The sequence below is a fragment of the Lepidochelys kempii genome, chromosome 1 (genome assembly GCF_965140285.1).
Source record: "Lepidochelys kempii isolate rLepKem1 chromosome 1, rLepKem1.hap1, whole genome shotgun sequence".
Taxonomy (NCBI): Eukaryota; Metazoa; Chordata; order Testudines; family Cheloniidae; genus Lepidochelys; species Lepidochelys kempii.
The window spans coordinates 239,902,567-239,922,068 of NC_136380.1; the positions used below are offsets into that span (position 1 = coordinate 239,902,567).

Here is a 19,502-nt window from a genome sequence, read left to right on the forward strand (position 1 = left end):
CTTCCACATGAATAAGTACAAAGTTATCTTGAGTGTGGAGAATTATGGGTCTAGGGCAAGTCTGTATTTCCCTCCAATAGTCATCCAGCTTTAGGTTCATGTGTATAACTAGTCACTATTTAAAACAGTGCCCCTACTATAGTCTCATCTTCCAACAGTACACTAACATGGTGGTGTGCACCTAGTCCCTTTCCAACTATGGGCCACAGGTGACCTGGTGCCCCATATTGCAAGAGACAGGCTCTGCTACTACAAGCTGTCCTAAAAACTTTTCTATACATGACACCACCCTTCTATTACATAAATCTCCAGAATAAGCAGCACCGCCAGTTAAAATACTGTGTCATTTTCATCCTGAAGGACAAGAGTGCTTTTCAATCTGCCTGGACTCCCTTATATTCAGCCATTGATAGTTATCTCACATACATTCGCTTTAGCTTCTTTTTGGAGGAATGGAGGTGGACTGCCTCATAAAAGACTAATTAGCCTTTAAGTGGGGTTAATTTAATCTGACTAGTGCACTCCCCCTCCATAAAGGAGCATGCACAGTTTGAATGACCATGAAGAAGAAACTTATTACTTTACAGCTGAGATGTTCTGGTTACAGTGTTAAGGCATTTTTTCCCAGTGACTCACAAGACAGAGTGCCTGCAATATAATCTTCCTGTAGCTCCCCCTAGAGTAGGAGACCTCATTCTTTTGAGGCTGCTTAGAATTTGGAGTTTGTGCTGTGAGAGCACCTTCAGGTCACAGGAAAAAATTCTGCAGCTTATTGATTCTTCATCTACTGTATCAAGGGCCTATTAGGATCATCTACCTTGTGTAGAGAGTTGTCACTTTGGATGGGCTATCACCAGCAGGAGAGTGAATTTGTGTGGGGGGGTGGAGGGTGAGAAAACCTGGATTTGTGCTGGAAATGGCCCAACTTGATGATCACTTTAGATAAGCTATTACCAGGACAGTGTGGTGGGAGGAGGTATTGTTTCATATTCTCTGTGTGTATATAAAGTCTGCAGTTTCCACGGTATGCATCCGATGAAGTGAGCTGTAGCTCACGAAAGCTCATGCTCAAATAAATTGGTTAGTCTCTAAGGTGCCACAAGTACTCCTTTTTATGGATACAGATATGATCCTAATTTTTGAAGCAGGAACAACTCAAGTTTCATAAGCAAAATGCTTTTCAAAGCAAGATAGCAAGGGCCTGCACAACTAAATCAATACTTCCTTATGGCAGTGGAGTAGAACATAGCTACTTGTATCATAAGTTTTCCATTTCAGGTCTTTTTCCTATGAGATTCATTCAACAATATACAAACTGAAACTACTGAACTTTTACATCACAGGTTTAGAAGACTGTCAGTCTACTATATATGTACACACCTGATACATTTGTGAGCTTCACCATGCTGCATTTTTGCCATGTATTAGCGTTATGCCAAAAAAACCCATCCCACTTACAAATGATGCATTCTAAATCATTACACAAACAGGGACTGTTGATGGAAATATTCCATTTATTATTGGTGCAGTTTCAGAGTATATTGTTTGAACAAGTCATTTTTATTGCAGCTATCAAATGTATTTGAAAGATTCAGAGAAAAGTGTTTACAAAAAACCCAGACCAAAAAAAGACAATTCAGAAACAATGCTGGGCATTGTTTGCACAGTTTTGCCCCCTACAGATAGCTAAGTGCATCTCAATATGTAAACAAGATGTTTCAGCTAAGCAGGGGAGCTCATCTTTGCATTGAAATATTCTGTTCTCCCCTCTAATTAAAAAAAGAAGTCCACTGCTACAAAAACATGCTACCAAAAAAGTAGTGATGAAGGAGGAGTTCTCTGTAGTTCCAATGCATAAAGCTGTTAAGCATTTTAGGGCTACTTCATTAACTAGTTTATTCCACCCATATACTGTTGGATGTACTTGCTAAACCTTATGGCATGTAAATTCAAACCAAGCTGACTTATAGCTTTGTGTTTACTATATACAAATCAAACAATCATCTGTAAATAAGAGCTTTGGGAAATACTTAAACACCATAATTAGGAGGCTTACTTCACTTTGAGTGGTTAGGTGGACTTAATATACGGCACTGATGAATGGCAAGATTTAGTGTACAGTCATTTAAGCTCCAACTGTGTTACATTTTTAATTATGGTAGTTTTACATAAATTAAACTACGATGTTTTATACAAGTGACCTACTTTTGATCCTCTATACCCTTATTTTCCCCTCTTTAAAACTATAGTTTTCTTTTTAATTACCCATTACTGGGCATCTTACATTTTAAACAAATTTAATACTTATCTTGCCATACCTCTAATGGCAAAATTATGAAATCTTACTATAGAAAAGTATGACTTTTTTAAAAGCTGTGATACCGGCTAATTATGTGCATTCATTACTAAATATAATACTCTAGCATGTATTAAAGCATTCTACCATTAGTAGTGCCTTAAAGCTAAACTTTGTAAAGCTGTGTGTATATATTGCAATCCATTACTAATCACTAACAAAAATAGAGCATCAGTACCGCTGTCAGCTAACAATCATCCAAATTTAGATATTAACTTAAACTAGAATGAAAAAATGGATACTTAAAACAAAAATTTAAACAAGTTATTGATGCAGTATTTATGACATGGGCAACTTACAGAAAATATTACATTGTCAACTAAAGATTTCTTCCATGCCTTAGTCTAAAGTGCAGAAAAAGACTTCTGTATTCCAAAAGTAACCACTGTTTTTATGGGTTTACTGCACACTTTTCTTAAGTAATTCAACTTTGCATGCATTCGGGGGTTGACCTCTTACGCCAGTTGAAATCACTGTTCAGACACATAGTCGTGACTATCAGTAGGAGAGTATTTCACAGCATGGGTTTCTTTAGGAATAAAGGCTCTTGTGCAAAGGCAGTACTATTATGATGAATGTCTAGACTGATTATTAAATACAGTGCTAATATACATGGTTTTAACTGGGATAATGCAAAAAAAGACATTTTGGTAAATAAACATAAATATAAAAAGGACAATTTAGCACTTCCAAAATGAGTTGGTTCAGCATCTTTAGTAGCCTCCTATGGTTCTTTCTCAAATTGTCTCAAACCTGCTGAAAGAGAGAATGATTAAAGATTGCTTGAAATCAGATGTTTCTCTAGCAATATAGGAGGTGGCTGTTCTGAATTAACTTGCCTCAAACCCCTTCACCTCAGAGCACCTGCTAAGGGGCAAGACAACAACACACACCTACTACTAGGCTGTGTGGCCAGCTAGCCCACAGGTGCTCTGTGGCTCCAAGGGTGGATGGGTAGGATCTCACACAGATACTTGCTCACATCTGGCGGCAGCAGCAGCAGCCGCCGCAGCGGCCTCTGGAGCAGGTACAGGAGCATAGTGACCCTTTCAAGGAGTATTACACAGCACGTTCCCCACGCATCGTTTGTCTGCGGCTCCTGTTCCTAGACAGATTGCCTCAGCACTTCTGCTCAACCACTGTATTCCAATCCCCGGGAACAAGGAAATAATTCTACGAGTGATGAAAGCATGGTCTACTAAATCAAAGAACAGGGAGACTGGCACTCAGGAGTTCCAATCCCTGTTCTTGATATTGACCTTCTCTCCACACATGGCTTTGGGTAAGCCATTTAGGTTGGTATTGCCCAAACTGCTCAGTGCTGGCCTAGCTCTGCTACCTGGGAAGTCAGTGATAAAATTGCCATTGCTTTCCCGTGGGAGTAGAGAGAGAGGCCAGCACTAAGTAATTGTGAAAAGCCATCTTAATTTCACTGTAAAATAATAAGGCCCACTTAATAGGAGTGATATCAGGGTTAGTTTGTATATACTGCATTTCATCTTCCAGAGCTTTGTAAACATTGCAAGTGTTATTCTAAAACAGACTTCTAATACTGAAATGATGAAAAAAGTATACTACTTCCCTCCATTTAAGTCAGCGTTCTCACAGATGGATTGTTTTGTTCCAAATATGGGTCACAGATTTAAGGGACTCCTATTGAATGGGCTTCTGATCAATTTTAATTATTTAATAGAGCACTTCTTCCCCCACTCCTCTTCCACTGAGCCTCATTTCTTCCGCCTGGTTTTCCTTGGAGAACTTTGGAATACAAGTATCGCCTGTACAGAAGAGCTAGCAGAGGTTTTACTAGTTCCCTTCAGCACAGCCACGACATAGCTCTCAGACAATTTATTTCAAACTTGTGACTCAAATAGGGCCAAAATAGAAACACCAAACATAGTTTATGCTGTGAAAAAGTATCCAGGCACCGCTGCAGCAAGAGATGGCCTGAAGCTGACAGCATTTGAACTCCACTCCAATTCAAGTCTGGGGCATGGAGGGCACTCAGCAACTCATGAGATCAAGATTTAAGAGTCAACAAGTGACTGCATGTTCATCTGTCATGAGACTTTACGCTTGGCTGATGGTACCGTTCAGAGTCATCCTATGGATTTGTTTTCATCAGTCCTCAGGGTTTCCATTCCCAGTGGAATAACATTGCAACACTAGCCTCACTCAGCATTTAGGATTTTTTAACTAGTTTTGATGAAAACCATTCATAGACCTTGAAAGGACTATTCCCAGATGCTTGACACCTGGGAGTGTTTGACGGTCTTATTCTTTGGGCCTCAAACAGTTCAAATGGATCTCTGCAGCTACAGCAAACGCACTAGATGTGTTATGCACACAATGCTTTGCAAATATGGCTAGAGAACGGTCATCCCAAAAGGAAGATTTGTGCTCATTACCCAAAAATATTTGTCAAATTATGATCTGGGGCAATTAATTCTTCCTTTCCGTTTCAGAAATTATTTCTTGTGTGCCACCACTAATGGCATACTTTTAAAAGCTGGGTGTATCTGTATGAAATGTGCAAAAGCTTCCATTTAATAATGTACAGTACAAATTATTCACAACACTTACCATTAGTCTCTGACTTTTTCCCCATAGCTGTTACCTGCAGTGCAAAAAAAATTCCATAATACATTTATCATTAAAGAAAGGCGTATGTAGGAAAACCACGTTCGCCAGAGTGGAAAGAAAGTCATATCTGTGGAAAGGGCCAACACAAGGTCTATGCACCACTTAGTTCTTCAAAATAGGAATGGTACATAGGCCTTTTTCTGGCCTACTGAACATTAACGGATGAATTTTCTCTAATACTATAGACAGAAGGGGGAGATTTTCAAAAAGGCACAAAGGGCAATTAGATCCCCAGCTCCTACTGAATGCTAGTCAGAGTTAGACACTTTGCCTTCTGAAAGTATCACGCAGGGTCTTTGTTCTCTCTACAATGGATAGAGAAGTATTACCTTAGAAGGAGAGGTTGCCTTTTCATTTGACTGCTTCTCCCAGAGATTACGTTTGTTGGATACATCTCCTGGTCTTAAATCCTATATTTTGCGGAGTCAAAGAATAGAAAAAAAAATCTAGTTCAGATTTGTTTTATGTAAGTGGAGTAAAGGCTGTATTGTAACTTTCCACAGAAATACCCACACATTATGCCTGTGTAAGCCCCATTCGGAATGTGTTTTCACAGATGTACACTAACCAAAAGCAGAACTTGGCCTGCAGTACCTTTACACATAAGTTATTTATATGCTTTTTACTTTTATGTTAAATACTATGCAAGGTAGAAGAAGAGAATGGAAAGTGGTAAAAAGCAAATACATATTTTTCACTTCCAAACCAGAGGATGGGTTATACAGCAGTTATAAGCTAGTCGTTGATCTCCTATGACACCTTAAAAACGGAGGTCACTGTCCAACCCCAAGAGGTTTAATTTTTTCTTTTTACACAGTAAGTACAGGGGAAATAACTTGAGCATACGGAATTTTTCATCAAGTAACAAGATGACACTTTACATGATCATCCAATATACATATCCCTGTAATACAAAATCCTACCTAAGTCAATCTACAGTTCTGCTAAGATGGATCTTCTTGTAATATATTCACACAAAGGGACAGAGTAAAGGTTGGTATGGGAAATTGTTTCCCTTGGGAAACTTCAATTTTGGTGAAAAGGTTTAATTTTCTGTTGGGAGGAAATATTAAGTCTCAGGTAGGTTTGAGCTGAATTGAAATATTGCAGTTGATTGAATAGAACCAAAATATTTTACCATTTAGAAGAAGCTCAACATTACAATAAATCTGCCCAAGATGCCTCAATACTTCATGGGAGTAGTAATTTGGATGTTTCATGCCCCCCCATTTTCTCCCATGGTATAGGCTCCTTGGCTGACCCATATCTCCCAAGACGCACTAGGCTCAAAGAATGCAGTGTCTTATGGGGGGGTGTCACATATAGCAGTGCATCATGGGACATGTAGTCTAGCCAGACTATATATCATTCTGTATAGACAAAGGAAGTGTTTTTTTTAAAATGTAAACAAACTATGTAGTCTCACCCAGAGATGGATTAGAAATGCTGTAATGGAAAGGACACTGCACAAACAGAAGAGCAGGTCCTCCTGTGCATTCTCAAGTAAAGATTTTGTGATCCAACACTTAGCCATAAACCATTCTTTATGTCCATTTTAATTCTAACTACAACCTTTAAATCCATAGCATGGAGTTGAAGTGCCAGGATAACAGGAAGTGTGAGAAAAACACCCACCAGGGAAAAATAAACCTTCAGCACCTCATGAAAGGTGCAAGTTCTACATTGTTCCCAGCATCCTTCTTGCCATCCCCAATGGAGACATCCTTGCTGTGCGCAAGGATTTCTGCAATAGGAAGGAAGAGCTCCCAGGTACTAAACAGCAGCAAGCAGTTTATAGTCTGACTTCTCTGGGGTGTGCTTTGGCACAAAGGTGATACTCTAGGATGCATTAAAACTTGCGTGCAAGCAAGAAGTACATAGCAAGTGGCTATGATCACAGCTGAGCATATTTCAATCTCCAAAAGGTCAGTGCAAAAACACTGTTGGTACAAGTCTCCAGAGGACTGACCACATGCCTAGTCTTAACTTCATTTTGGATGGATTTAAGGAGGTGAAATAAAGACAGCCAGATCCTGGTGCGCAAGAGGGAGAGAAAAAGATGGTTTGGGAATTGAGACAGACCGTCTTGATTTCCCCTTGGCTTATCCTAATAGCATTAAGAGTCATTTAGGTTTACAGTCAGATCATACCTTAGAGTGAATTTTAAAAGGATTTACTTGACCAGTTTAGCAAAGAGACCCCCAATCCAAAAAGGACAGAAGGAAGGAAGGCAGGCATCTAGAGAAGTCCACGCAAACAGAGATATTGAAAGGAAAGAGCAATCCGCTGAGAGAGAAAGAAAGATGTGGTTGAGAAAAGGAGTGGTTAGTTCTGCATTGTTTATTAATGCCCAGCTTAGAGAAAAAGAAACAAAACCCAAAAAACGAGAACCAGATTCTATGCCAATTTACCATGGTCACTGTTAAATAGCTACCGCTATTATTTTCTATTCAGACACTGCTAAACTCAGTTACCATGTAACCATTAGCAAATACTGATGTTTTAAGGGCAACCACTCAACTCCAAGCAACCCTACTGAAGGCAACAGGAGTGTAAATCAGAAGCACATGCTATGCTAGCAGTGATGTGGAAAACAATTGGATTGTACTGAACATACTAGACAATGTGCATAACAAGACTTTTTATAAAGTACCAAAATAAGATGAATCATTGAATATGATCCAGTGGAGGCCTTAGCCCTGCCATACCTTACAATACATGTTATTATCTCCCAATGCAGGGAAGGAAAAGGGACTGGAATTGTCTATTTCTGTTCTTTCCTCCCTGAACCGCTCTTGTTTCCCCTGCCCCTCTTGGCAGTGGCTGAACGACTTTTTTCTTCTTCCTTCGTTTGTAGCTTGCTGCCCTTGTTCCCAACTGAGTAGAAAGTTATGTGACGCTTAGAGTGAAGGCAGCCATCAGTGATCTGGACCAGGTGCTTCTTACAGGAGAGGTGAGCAATATAGACATTTGGGACAGTCTCTCTCCTGGAGTTGCTACATTAGGGATTGCTATGGCAACAAGGAGGAGACATTTGCATTCATTTTGGTGGGAAAGGGGCAGATCCAGGGACACAAAAGCTTTCCACAGCTCTGCTGCTCCTCTCCTCTAGATTAGCTGAAAGCTATATGGTCTGACAGCATATAGTCAAATATGGATGCAGGAAGCTTAAACATAACAGCCTGATGTGCTACTTGTATATTTACCATTTTAGGATTGGAGTCTCATTTACACCAAGGCATGTTTAGGACACTAACAGTTTGGGCATTTCAATAGTTTGCCAGTTCCTCTTGGAGGCAAAATATCAAATATTTCATCAACAGGTCATGACTGTTTATTTACAGATTCATGGCAGAATACCTGAGGCTCCAAGTTAACATTCTCCTCTGTAACATGACCCCTCACAATTTTTCTAGAGCATCCATCCATGCAGTTTCCAAGGCTGCACCAGCTCGATGGTGAGAGCTGTTCTGATACCATCATCATCCACAAGTTCTCAACTTTAGTGCTTCTATCAGGTCAAGCCTCTGAGGAAAGAGAATGCACCACCATCCCTTCCAAGGAGCCATCTGCTTCCTGACCTACCATATTTACTTTTTATCTCTCCTCTACTGACATAAGTGCAAACTTATCATTCAGAAGCCAGTTACTGCAGTTTTACTTACAGAAGGTTTCGGAGCAGGCGATTTGTTGGTGTCCGGGGTCTTAGTTAACCATTCGTTGATACGACTGGACACACCAACCTTCAGTCCAGCTGTTTCCTGCAAAGCAGTCATTTACAAATCAGCTTTTCTAGAGTACTTGTGCCTATGGTTTGGGGCTCTATGATTTGGGGCCTACAGGCTCTATGATTTGCTTAAAAAAAAGCAAAACCCATGGTTAATAAGAATTTCCCTCAGAGACTATGTCTGGTTGAGACATAGCCTTCAATTTTCAGGGCTAGCTGGTCACACCTGGCAAACAGAATAATCAGGATAGTGTTTATAAAGCTTTCATCGATCCCTGAGCATCCAGTGCTGCTTCTGCCTCCACTCCAAATTCTAAAAATAAGATCTTTAGCGTAAACAGAAGAATGACATGGGAATAATTTCATCCAGGTTTTGTTTTTCTTAACTGGAATTTTGAAATACAATACAATAAAACTCATGCCTAGATCACCCAAGGTTAATAGAATTTCTTAAAATATATGGCCAAAGTTTTCAAACTTGGGTGCATACAGCTAAGTGCCTACATTCATATTTAGACACACAGAGTCTGATTTTCAGAAGTGCTTTCAACTCACGTTGACTTGTAAGAAGGAAATGTTGGCCTATGAATTTATAGACGAGATATGAACCTTAAATATTTCAGTGATGCTTTTAAAAAAAAAAAAACCAAAAAAACCCCAAAAAACACCTAAATAACTTTACTAGTAGAATTTGACCTAATAAAAACATCACAACTCCGAACTTTTTTGTACATGGCTTAAGCTCCCCAGTTACAGCTGTGTAAGATGTCAGAAGTGTGAAGTTTCAGTGACTCTCTTAACTTAAGTTTCCCTCTTAGTGCCTACTGTAATAGTCTTACTGTTATTCTGTAGGCCAGTGGTCTCCAACCTTTTATAAGCACCAGATCACTTTTTGAATTTAAGTGCAACCTAGGAGCTACCTCAAAGAAAATGTAGAAACAACAATAATCACACAAACCCAAACACCCTTGCCCTGCTCCTTCCAAGGCCACACCCCCTTTTCCAAGACCCTGCCCTGCTCACTCCACCCCCCCCCCCACCCAATCGCTCACTCTCTCCCATGCTCACTCACTTTCAGTGGGCTGGGATAGGGGGCTGGGGTGCAGGAGGGGGTGCCGGCTCCAGGCTGGGGCTGAGGGGTTTGGAATGTGGGAGGGGCTCTGGGCTGAGCCTGAGACAAGGGGTTGGGGGTGCAGGAGGGGGCTCAGGGAGGCAGTTTGGGTGCAAGAGGGGGCTCAGGGCTGGGGCAGGCGGTTGGGGTGCAGGAGAAGTGTGGAGTGCTGTCTCCAGGAAGGGGCTCAAGGCTCAGGCAGCAGGTTGAGGTGCAGGGTGTGGACTCTGGGAGAGGGCTGGAGTGCAGGAGGGGGCTCAGGGCTGGGGCCAGGAGTTGGGGTGCAGGAGGGGCTCCGGGGTGTGGATTCTGAGAGAGGGCCAGGGTGTAGGAGGGGTTTGGGCTCCGGACAGATGCTGCTTACCTCAGGTGGCTCCTGGGCGGCAGCACTGTGGGGCTAAGGCAGGTTCCTTGTCTTCTCTGTCCCTGCGCTGCTCCTGGAAGCAGCCGGCATGTCCGGCAGCGACTCCTGGGGGGAGTGGGGGGGGACGGACAGGGCAGGTGGCTCCGCGTGCTGCCCTCACCTGCAGGCACCACTGCTGCAGGTCCCATTGGCCATGGTTCCCCATTCCCAGCCAATGGGAGCTGTGAGGATGGTGCCTGCAGGTGAGGGCAGCACGCGGAGACCCACTGCCCTGCCTGGGCATTCCCCCCCACACACACACCCCAAGCCACTGCCAGACATGCTGGCCGCTTCTGGGAGCAGCGCAGGGACAGGACAGAGAGGGAGCCTGCCTTAGCCCTACTGTGCCAACAGATCGTTAGCAGTTGATCTCCCGGTTTGGCTGCAGGAGGGTTGGCAACCCTATTGTGATCGACTGGTCGATTGTGGAGCCTCTAACAGTGGATCTCAGTCTCAGTGACTGACTGAGATCCATGGTCAGAGGCTCCATGATAGACCAGTTGACGACCACTGCTGTAGGCTACATGGGTAGCTGGGTCTTTGAGAATCCAGTTCTTCAAGATGCTGAGCACCATCTATCTTTGACTTCAGCAAGACTGCTCACAGGAGTAAGGATTACTCATAAATAAGGATTTAAGGAAAGGTCCTTGGTGTAGTTCTATATAAACATGCAAAGTAGGAATATGTACCTTATTTGGTGTCCCTGGTCCAGAGGGTGATGAGAAAACATTCCCTTTCTCCCACATGCTTTTGATATTACGGACACCCTCAGCTGGGACTGGAAGGTCAGAGGGTGCTGGCTTAGCAGGTTTTGCAGTCTTTGTGCCCTGCAATAGACAGACGCTAGTTAGTGCTCAGAACTAAGACCCTGGTGCTGAATGTGTTTTAGAGTTCTGGGGCACCAGTGGAGAATAGTGTATACGTGTATTTTTAAAGCTGAATGAAGTTCCATTGATGACTATGCAAATTATTATGCAGACAAATATAAGACTCTTAGTAAAGAGCCTCACTTGTTGGAAGTACAGTTGTTCAAGTCAGTGCACGCCTCGTGATCTGCCCTATCATTCATGCAGATTTTGCACACATGGATTTACAAGGTTTGTGGTAAACAGTAGCCGATGGTACAGAGGTTTATAAAGTAGTGCTTACAGCTGATCCATAGTTTGATTTAGCTTGTAACTCCTTTAAATAGTTTGCCCCCTTCCTTCCATGGATTTGCCTCTGGCTGCAGCACAAATCAAGGAGGAAGTGCAGCTGTAAAGGACTGATACGCTGTCTAGTGTGTCCATCCTGCTCTGTCTGGTACTGGCAGGTAAACCCTACAACTAAGGTTATCACAGAGGCCCAACAGTCGAGCATTTCTGCAAGGTGTAACTTCTGCAGGGTTACTAAAATGGAAGTCCAAATTCCCTCATTGTTGGCAACATTCACAAATATTGTAGAATCGGTTAGGGATGTGGGGCAGTGGAGGGTCCTAACAGGTAGAGGTTGAAGAAGTTGCCTTGTGTTTCTAAGTGTAAGGGATGTCCAGCACGAGAAATTAAGGGCCAGACTGTGGCAGGAAAGCACAGGTAACATTACTGCACAGCTCTCCACCACTCCCCTTACCTCGCAGAGCAATAGCTTTATGTCCAAGCTAGGCACAAAGGACCAGATCCTCAGATGGTCTAGATCAGCATAGCTCTATTGAAGTCAGTGGAGCAATACCATTTACATTAATTGACAAGCAGGTCCAATGTGTCTGGGATCACAGCTACTTCTGCACCCTTGGAAATGGTACAGCCTGATCTCCCTGCTGCATGGGATCAGCTCCGCTCGCTGCTAGAGATGGATGGGACCACAGCTCCATCCTCACCCATTCACAGTTTGGGGAATCAAACATCTAGTTCTGGCGCTGAATCAAAATCTGCAGGCTCTGAGCTCAGAGACTGTGTCTTACATGGGGACAAAAGGGTCAGAGTGGAGTTGTAAGACACAGATATGTACTGATTCTTTAAAACTAACAGCAGCCAAGTGGACAAGGGAAATAGGGACTGGGTAGATCGTTCTAGGTGGAACCTCAGAAGGGAGAGTAAGTTAGGAACTACCATTTTGTTTATCCTCATTAAGGTCAGCGCTAGAAGATAGTCTGATTTAACATTATCACGTGACAAGGCTCACTACATCCTATGTAGTGCTGCCCACAATCCGGCCTAATGAATAGGATGTGCGACAAGTGATGAAGAGGAAAGCACAGTCTTATGGTTAGACTACACAGCTGGGAGTTCAGAGATGTGGGTTCTGTTCCCGATTCTTCCAGAGAGCTACTGTGACACCTTGGACAAGTCATTCCTCTCTGCCTCAACAACCTGTTAGATGAGGAAAACAGGTAGGCACCAAACACAGAGGGGTGCTGGGGCTCAATTCATTAAAGGTTAGTAGCACTGTTTGAGACTCATCTGGAAAGTACTACAAGTTAACAGCCACTAAGGTTAGAGAGAGAAGATGGAATATTTAGTAGCAACAGGGGGTCACAATTCTGACATTTGAGTCAGATAAGCCTCTGAACGTTTGTTCAAACCTTGTATGAACCACTTTGTTCTGAAGCATCATCAGAAGCAGCTTTGTGATGAAGCTCCCCACATTTCTTGGATACTAAAACCTGGACTGATTAAGGCCCCCCACCCCAACCACCATCACCAATTGGGTTAATATAATTTCGTTATAACTTACCTCAATTGCACTAGTGTATTGCTCAAGTCTGCTGTCAATCTTGGAGACAATTGCTGCAGAGTGAGTGGGTTTAGCACCACTGTTTGGAGGGGAGAAAACAGAAGTGATTACTACAATCCACACACTTTGCTGCTTTGATTTAGTGAATTACGCAGTTTATTGCTTTACCTCTTCTGAGCGGATTTGTTCAAAAACTCTGCTCGTTCTTCTATCTAGAAATAGAAAGATAGAAGTGGTGTAACTATTTATCTGCAATGCCTGCAGCCCAATACAAGTTCAAAGGCCTGTAGTGACACGCAGCTCCAAACAGAAAACCATCAGCTTCAAATTCAAATCACTGCAGCAACATACAGAGAAGTTTGCCATTTAGGACCCTATTCTGAAACAGACATGCAGGTGTGGGGGAATTATGCAGGGAATTATTATTTACCTCCTTCAAGTTCTTCAGTGCTTCTCAAGATGATATATTTACAAGAGTAAGTCTCCAATGCACCAGGGGTGAAGGAAAGGGAGGATGTACAGGTCACTAAGGGGGTTGGGAGATTAGAGTCACATTATATGCCAAATTCACCCACCCCACAAAAAGCATCAGGGAAAGAGGCAAATTAAATAAGTTTTCAAGAGTAGACACATCAAAGTAGGCCAGATCTGGAGCTGAGCCATGTAACTCCATCCCATACATTTTAAAGAGGACACGTACACTGATTTTTTGGACTCAAATTATAGATCAAAGCATATTTTCCTTCTATACAGCATGGTCACCACAAAAAGTTTAATGAAGTCACATGAGACAAGGTCTGCTCTGCAGTCTAGGCTGGAGAAGGTCTGGCAAAGATGATGTCGTTAATGGAGTCAGCTCCAACAATTTCACCTCCTTTTACTTCTCCCTGTCAGTACTCAGCTGGACCCCACCCTACCCTGCAGTCAGCTCTGCAGCTCCATACAGGAGCAACTGCATAAACAGAAGATCTACCTGACCGTCAGTTATCCCGGAATTTGGATTACTGCAGATTTACCAGTATCTCTATGTACTGTTTCCAAGTCATTACTGATGACTACTGCAGCACTTGCATCTTCAAAGTAGAAGTAATGACAACTAACTTTAGACCGCTCACTTAAATGGTTCTAGGTTCTCCCCTGCATCCTCCCTCCCTCATAGCAGTGTAAAAATATCTAACCCCATAGCATGCCTTAAGTTCAAACGGTTGGAAATTCCACAACTCAGGGCCACAGCAGCAGAGATTCAGGCAGTTCCCTTCATTGCTGAATGAGAAACTAACTGGACCAATTCCAGTTAATTTCATATATATATTTCCAGGGAACCTCAAATGCGCAGCTCTGATTTAAGACACACACTATTCCCAGTAATTGGTCTTAAAAGATGGACAAGTATTGCTTGCTCATGTCTCAGATCCAAATAAATTCCTGAAGAGAGAGGTCTGCTTTATTCTGCCACTAGACATACTGTATGGCTGATTCTTTATCCAGCCACACAGTGGCAGCAACACACCAGCCAGGAGAAGGCTGTCCAAGTTCCTCAGATTTTTCCTCTGCTGTCTTTGGAAAGGAGTCTTGACCCAAAAGTAATACAATTGACATGGCCACGGAATGAATGTGGTTAAAATGGAATAGATAGATCTGTGATATTAACCATTACTCAACGCAAAAAGAAAACGATTAAAGTGTTGCCCATCAGCAATGAATCCCATTTTGGGATCATATTTTTGGTTATGGGAAACTGCTGAAAGTATAAAAGTTTATAAGTACTAACATCATGTGGGCTTAGTTTTTAGTTCCTATAAAGGAAATATGGTCTGAACAGATCTTGACCATGATTCTAATCTTGTATTGGAAGAGGCCTTTATTTTCTCATTGCATTCAGCTCTAGAAAAGTGTGCTCTGAATAGCAGTCCTAAAGGACAGAGTGTGTGTACACACACACTGCAGACTGAGGCCTCTATTTTCTCATAAGCTCTACACAGCAGACCCCTCCCTCAGCAACATCAGTGGGTCCCCTGCATGCAGGCAAGGGGATGGTCCCTGCAGAACAGCTTGCAGGAGCAGGGCCCAAAGTAGCTAGCTAATGTGTGGTTTAGAGACTCTTCTAGCTTAGAAACTTTATGACATTGGATCCCTAGCTGAGATACCCCTCAGGAAAGGGACCAATTTTAATGGTGTTTTCGCAGCTAGACTGGCTGTTTTCTAGAGCTTCCCTGTGTTCACTAAGGGGAAAAGGTGGATTCTATTAATCACAGCCCTGAATACCTCTGCAAGCAATTACTAATTCTCCAATCTTGGTGTATCCTGTTTCCCAGCTGCAACTGCCCCATCTTGACCAGCGTGAGTGAACGATTTGGCAAAGAGGGGAGAGGAGTGGAACAATCATTGAGTGGGGGAGTAGCAAAGAGGTGGGCAGTGAATGTACACTCCGTACACATGGGGGCTCTGTCTGCACTTGATAGGATACCGGGGAGTGTAGCTCAAGAGAGGGAGGCAAGACTCCAGCAGAGGGCAAGGGGGAAAGGAGACAGGAGCAGAGTTAGCAGGGATCCCTCAGGACAGACTAGGCCTTTCCAGCCTGAAGAATAAAATGGTTGTTAATGAGGTTTCCTTACTCCTGCATGAGGATCTGTCTTGGCGCACTGCTTAGGAAGAGCCCAGTTTTTATTACTGTTGCATGCAGGGAAAAACCCATCTTTCAATGTACTTCAATCAAACTCAACATGCAGAGGACTATGCCACTCAACCCACTGCACTCTAAGCAAGCTGCATGCATAGGAGGAGGAATATTAGCCACGTACACTAAATAAAATTACAAAATAGATCTGTAAAATAAATAGGAAAAAGCAAGGTTGTTAATTGAATAGCAGAAACTCTGTTTCCTGTATCTGAGACCAAACACTAAACAAAGCCTGTATGGGATTTTTAAATGCCTTGGACCCTGGTTTTGTTAAGAGGAACACCATGCAGAACATATCACAAAAGCAAGCAAGGGCTTCAAGAAATCAAAGACACCAATCTCCAGCTAAACTACCAGATGGGGAAGAACCCAGCCTGGTGTCTCAAATAAGCCAGCCTCTGCAAATCAAATATAAGAATAATCTCCATATGTCAGCATTAGAAGCCTACAGCCTTAGTAAAGGACCAACAATATAGCAACTGTCACAAACACCAGGGACCCAATCTGACAACACTTCTGCACTCACTTAACTTGACTGATGTGAGTCATCAGGGGACTCCTCACATAAGTAAAACAGCAGTTTGCAGGACCAGGACCTTAGTTAATGGAAGCTGTGCAGGCAGATGAAGGGCAATACATGATTCATCTGAGTTGGAAGGATTTTTCTAGGGTGTAACCATGCTTATACATTTCCTCTCCTTGAAGCTGTCCTGTATGAGCAGGCTTGGAGGCTATGGGGTTTTTCTACCATATAGTTGTGCAAAGAAGTTGCTGAATGTATTAATGAGGCTAGAGATGCAACCTAAGGCCTATGAAACAAATTCTGCCTTCACTGCCAACCATGATGCCCCAGGATATGAATAAGATGGTATGAGGAAAAGGTTAATGCTGGATTTGACCCCATGCATTTACATAACATTTAGGAACAGATCACCAACTAACTATTTCCAATAATGAGTTGTCTGTTTTATGTGCATTTAATTATCTTAACCATTTAGTAGACTCTTAAACTATGTATAATAAAGGTTATCAAACCACTTCAGGTAATATGACAATAGAAATGCTACTTTAAAAAAGTGAAACAGTTTGGGGAGGGGGGTGAGTCAGAAAAATAGTGTCCCATATAGCATTAGCTAATGTACAGCACCCAGCTGCAGGAATCTAGCCACTCAGTTCCACTTTTGGTTCTGGCTCCCTGGAGAAAAGAGCCTGCCCTCAGACTCTTTGAGCACTAACATACACCATGGCCCCACTAGGCACCCGTCTCGCTTTCTACTGAAGTCAGTAACATCTGTGCACCCCTGGGGTAACTCAGGTGACTTACTTGAGTGATGAGTTTAAGCCACAGGCTCCCCTTCTCATATTCAAGAGGGAAATAATGGGAGGGAGGAACTAAACTTAGAGGAGAGGTTCTTTAAAGTCAGGAGCGGCGTGGGATCTAACTCCTCCCAGTCAGTGCTCTGATGCGGAGATATTGCCTAAATAAGCAATAGTGCGCTAGGCAAAGATACGTCTTTAAAAAAAAAGTCTCAGGTCCTGCAAGGTCACACATCCTGGCTCTGCAGTCAGAGTGCCTTTTCAGAGAAAGCTGGCTGCCACACAATCCTCTTATCCCCCACATGAGATCTTCAGCTAGGAGCTGGAGAACTTCCAAGACTCCTCAGTTCTGTCATTGCTCCCACCCACACCCAGGCTGCAAGCTGGAGTTCCTCCCATTTCAGCTCCAAACTGGTTTTGTTTTCCTGCCCAACTGAAGATTCAGACTGCGGGGGTGGGGTTCACTGCCCAGAGGAAACTTTGTTTTCCAAGTCTTCTGGCCTTCTTCATTGCTTTAGGAAGGGACAAGACAGTTCTACGGCTCTTCCTGATACCCCTCAGGAATGGGCTTGAAGGGAAGAATACAACAAAGAAGCGTCATGCAGGACAGTTCACCCCTATGCTACAGCCCATTTGTGCCACCTAAACTGGGAAGGACTCCAGTGCAGGAGGTGCTGTACAGGAGCGGCAGACCTTGTTTTGTGCACCCCTGTGCCCTCACAGGAAGCCCCAAGGGGGAGAGGAAGATGCAGGAGTGACAATCATGCACTGCTGCAATGGCCCACCAGGGCCTGAAGTAGTCACAAAAATCCCTAACAGAAGGAAGAGCAAGCAGCCTCTCCACTGTCCCTGAGCCCAGGATGAATCTGCCTGCATTCTCTTGGCATTTTTCCTCCTCACTATCATACATAAAAGAACCCAACCCATGTGTTCTCATCTGAGGGACTCCAGTCTACACCTACCTCAGTTTCCCCAGGATCATGGTCATTTTCTTAAAAACATAGCTGCTAAAAAATCCTGAACACACTGCTCTTTAATTCCCTTTCTTGACTCCCCTTGCCCTCCATATTAACTTCAAACTAGGCTTCCTCTGCTCCTACCTACACATCAGGTTCCTGTTCCTTGTATGTCCCCTAGCTCCCTTCATTTGCCAGTGATGGCAACCTTGATGGCCCTGTTGTGTTCTTGAAGCAGGTTTCACTGAAACACTTTTGTTTAACTGTTTTATCATCAACAGGTATTAATGGGTGACGTTCTATGGTCTGTGATATGCTAGGTCAGAGTGGTCTTTATAGATCTGAATCCTCACAAAAAAGTAACGAGTGACATTGGACTGCATAGCTTACTCAGATTCTCTAAGCTATGTTGGTCTTTATGTCTCTCTAGTCAGCCCTTTGCCTGACAGATAAATGCAGCATCCATAAAATGGCACCATGCCACACCCCTTTCACACCATTTTCCTGCCTCCTTCGCACTTATTGATGTGCACCAGGTCCCAGTTCAACAAGTCTTCTTCCCCTCCTCAATCAAATCACTCCTTTGTGGAAGAAATGAGATTATTTAGCTCAGAATAAAAGCAAGAGCAAGGAGGGTGAAAGAAAATCCTGGTCAAAGACCGATCTAGTGAACCCTACAGAACATGCACATAAACCTACCCAAACCTCAATTGTGGAGCCTAGGAAACCAATTAGGTGATGTAGGCCAACAGTTTAGGAGGCTAATTTCAGCTGGATTGAGCAGATACACGGCTGCCCATGGAAGCCGGGACCGGCATGTTCAGGAAGTGTCACAGATATACATTTTAAATAAGAACAATTCCTGCAAAGTTAGCACAGTTCCTCTTGTGAGCTTTAACAGTCATCAATTCTCTCCCACCACCGAGACCACAGCTATTATCTCCCCCTAAATATAGTCTTTGAAATTTAACAAAGTTTGGAAAGTTTAAGCTGTCTACCAAAGATTTTTTTTTTAAATGTAGCTTTACCAGAAAAGCTTTGTGAAGACTAAAAGCTGCATCTAACTCTATTAAACATTTCTCCACTATTTTCAACTCTCTCTCCAACCGAGAGAAAGAAATCAGTCATGGCATTTGTCAGCTAGAAACCTAAAATGCATTTCATAAAAATCAACCAGACATCTTAACGTGCACAGGAAGAAGAAAAAGTTCAAACAGAAGGAACATGCACAATGGTCTTGATTTCTAGCAGCTGGAGGCTTAGAAAGAAGCAGCTAGTGCCATAACTACTGATAAACTCTTTAGTAACTTATAGTTAAGTTTAAGATTGTGTCACTGTTATTTTTAGTAAAGGTCACTGACAGGTTGCAGGTAATAAACAAAAATTCATGGAAGCCTGTGACCTGTCTGACTTTGGGTGGGAGGGGCTGATGGAAGCCCAAGTTGGGGCATTAGAGCCCAAACCCTGCTGGAGGAGCAGCACCCACCACCCACAGCAGCTGAGAGCTGCAGGGGCCCCGCTGCCACCATTGCTCTCAACGGAAATGCTGCTGAGGATCTGAGGCATATCATAACCCTGTGAGTTTACTCCTTCCTTG

The 19,502-nt window shown here is 43.0% G+C and overlaps 1 protein-coding gene across 14 annotated transcripts in view; it reads right to left on the reverse strand.

Annotated features, from left to right (window-relative positions):
- Positions 1-1,496: 1,496 nt before the first annotated feature.
- The window catches only part of CALD1 (caldesmon 1), a 236,498-nt gene continuing 218,492 nt past the window's right edge, over positions 1,497-19,502 (reverse strand). For 10 of the 14 annotated variants that reach the window (XM_073319335.2, XM_073319384.2, XM_073319326.2 and 7 more), the window contains 7 exons: positions 13,121-13,164; positions 12,953-13,031; positions 10,930-11,067; positions 8,665-8,760; positions 5,329-5,409; positions 4,940-4,973; positions 1,497-3,112 (listed from right to left, as the gene is read on the reverse strand). In XM_073319335.2, coding sequence (XP_073175436.1) covers positions 3,081-3,112; positions 4,940-4,973; positions 5,329-5,409; positions 8,665-8,760; positions 10,930-11,067; positions 12,953-13,031; positions 13,121-13,164 — 504 coding nt within the window. In that variant the 3' untranslated portion in view covers positions 1,497-3,080. Of the gene's footprint in view, positions 3,113-4,939; positions 4,974-5,324; positions 5,410-7,149; positions 7,286-8,664; positions 8,761-10,929; positions 11,068-12,952; positions 13,032-13,120; positions 13,165-19,502 lie in introns of those variants that run through there. The other 4 variants (XM_073319429.2, XM_073319375.2, XM_073319438.2 and 1 more) reach the window with 2 other exon arrangements.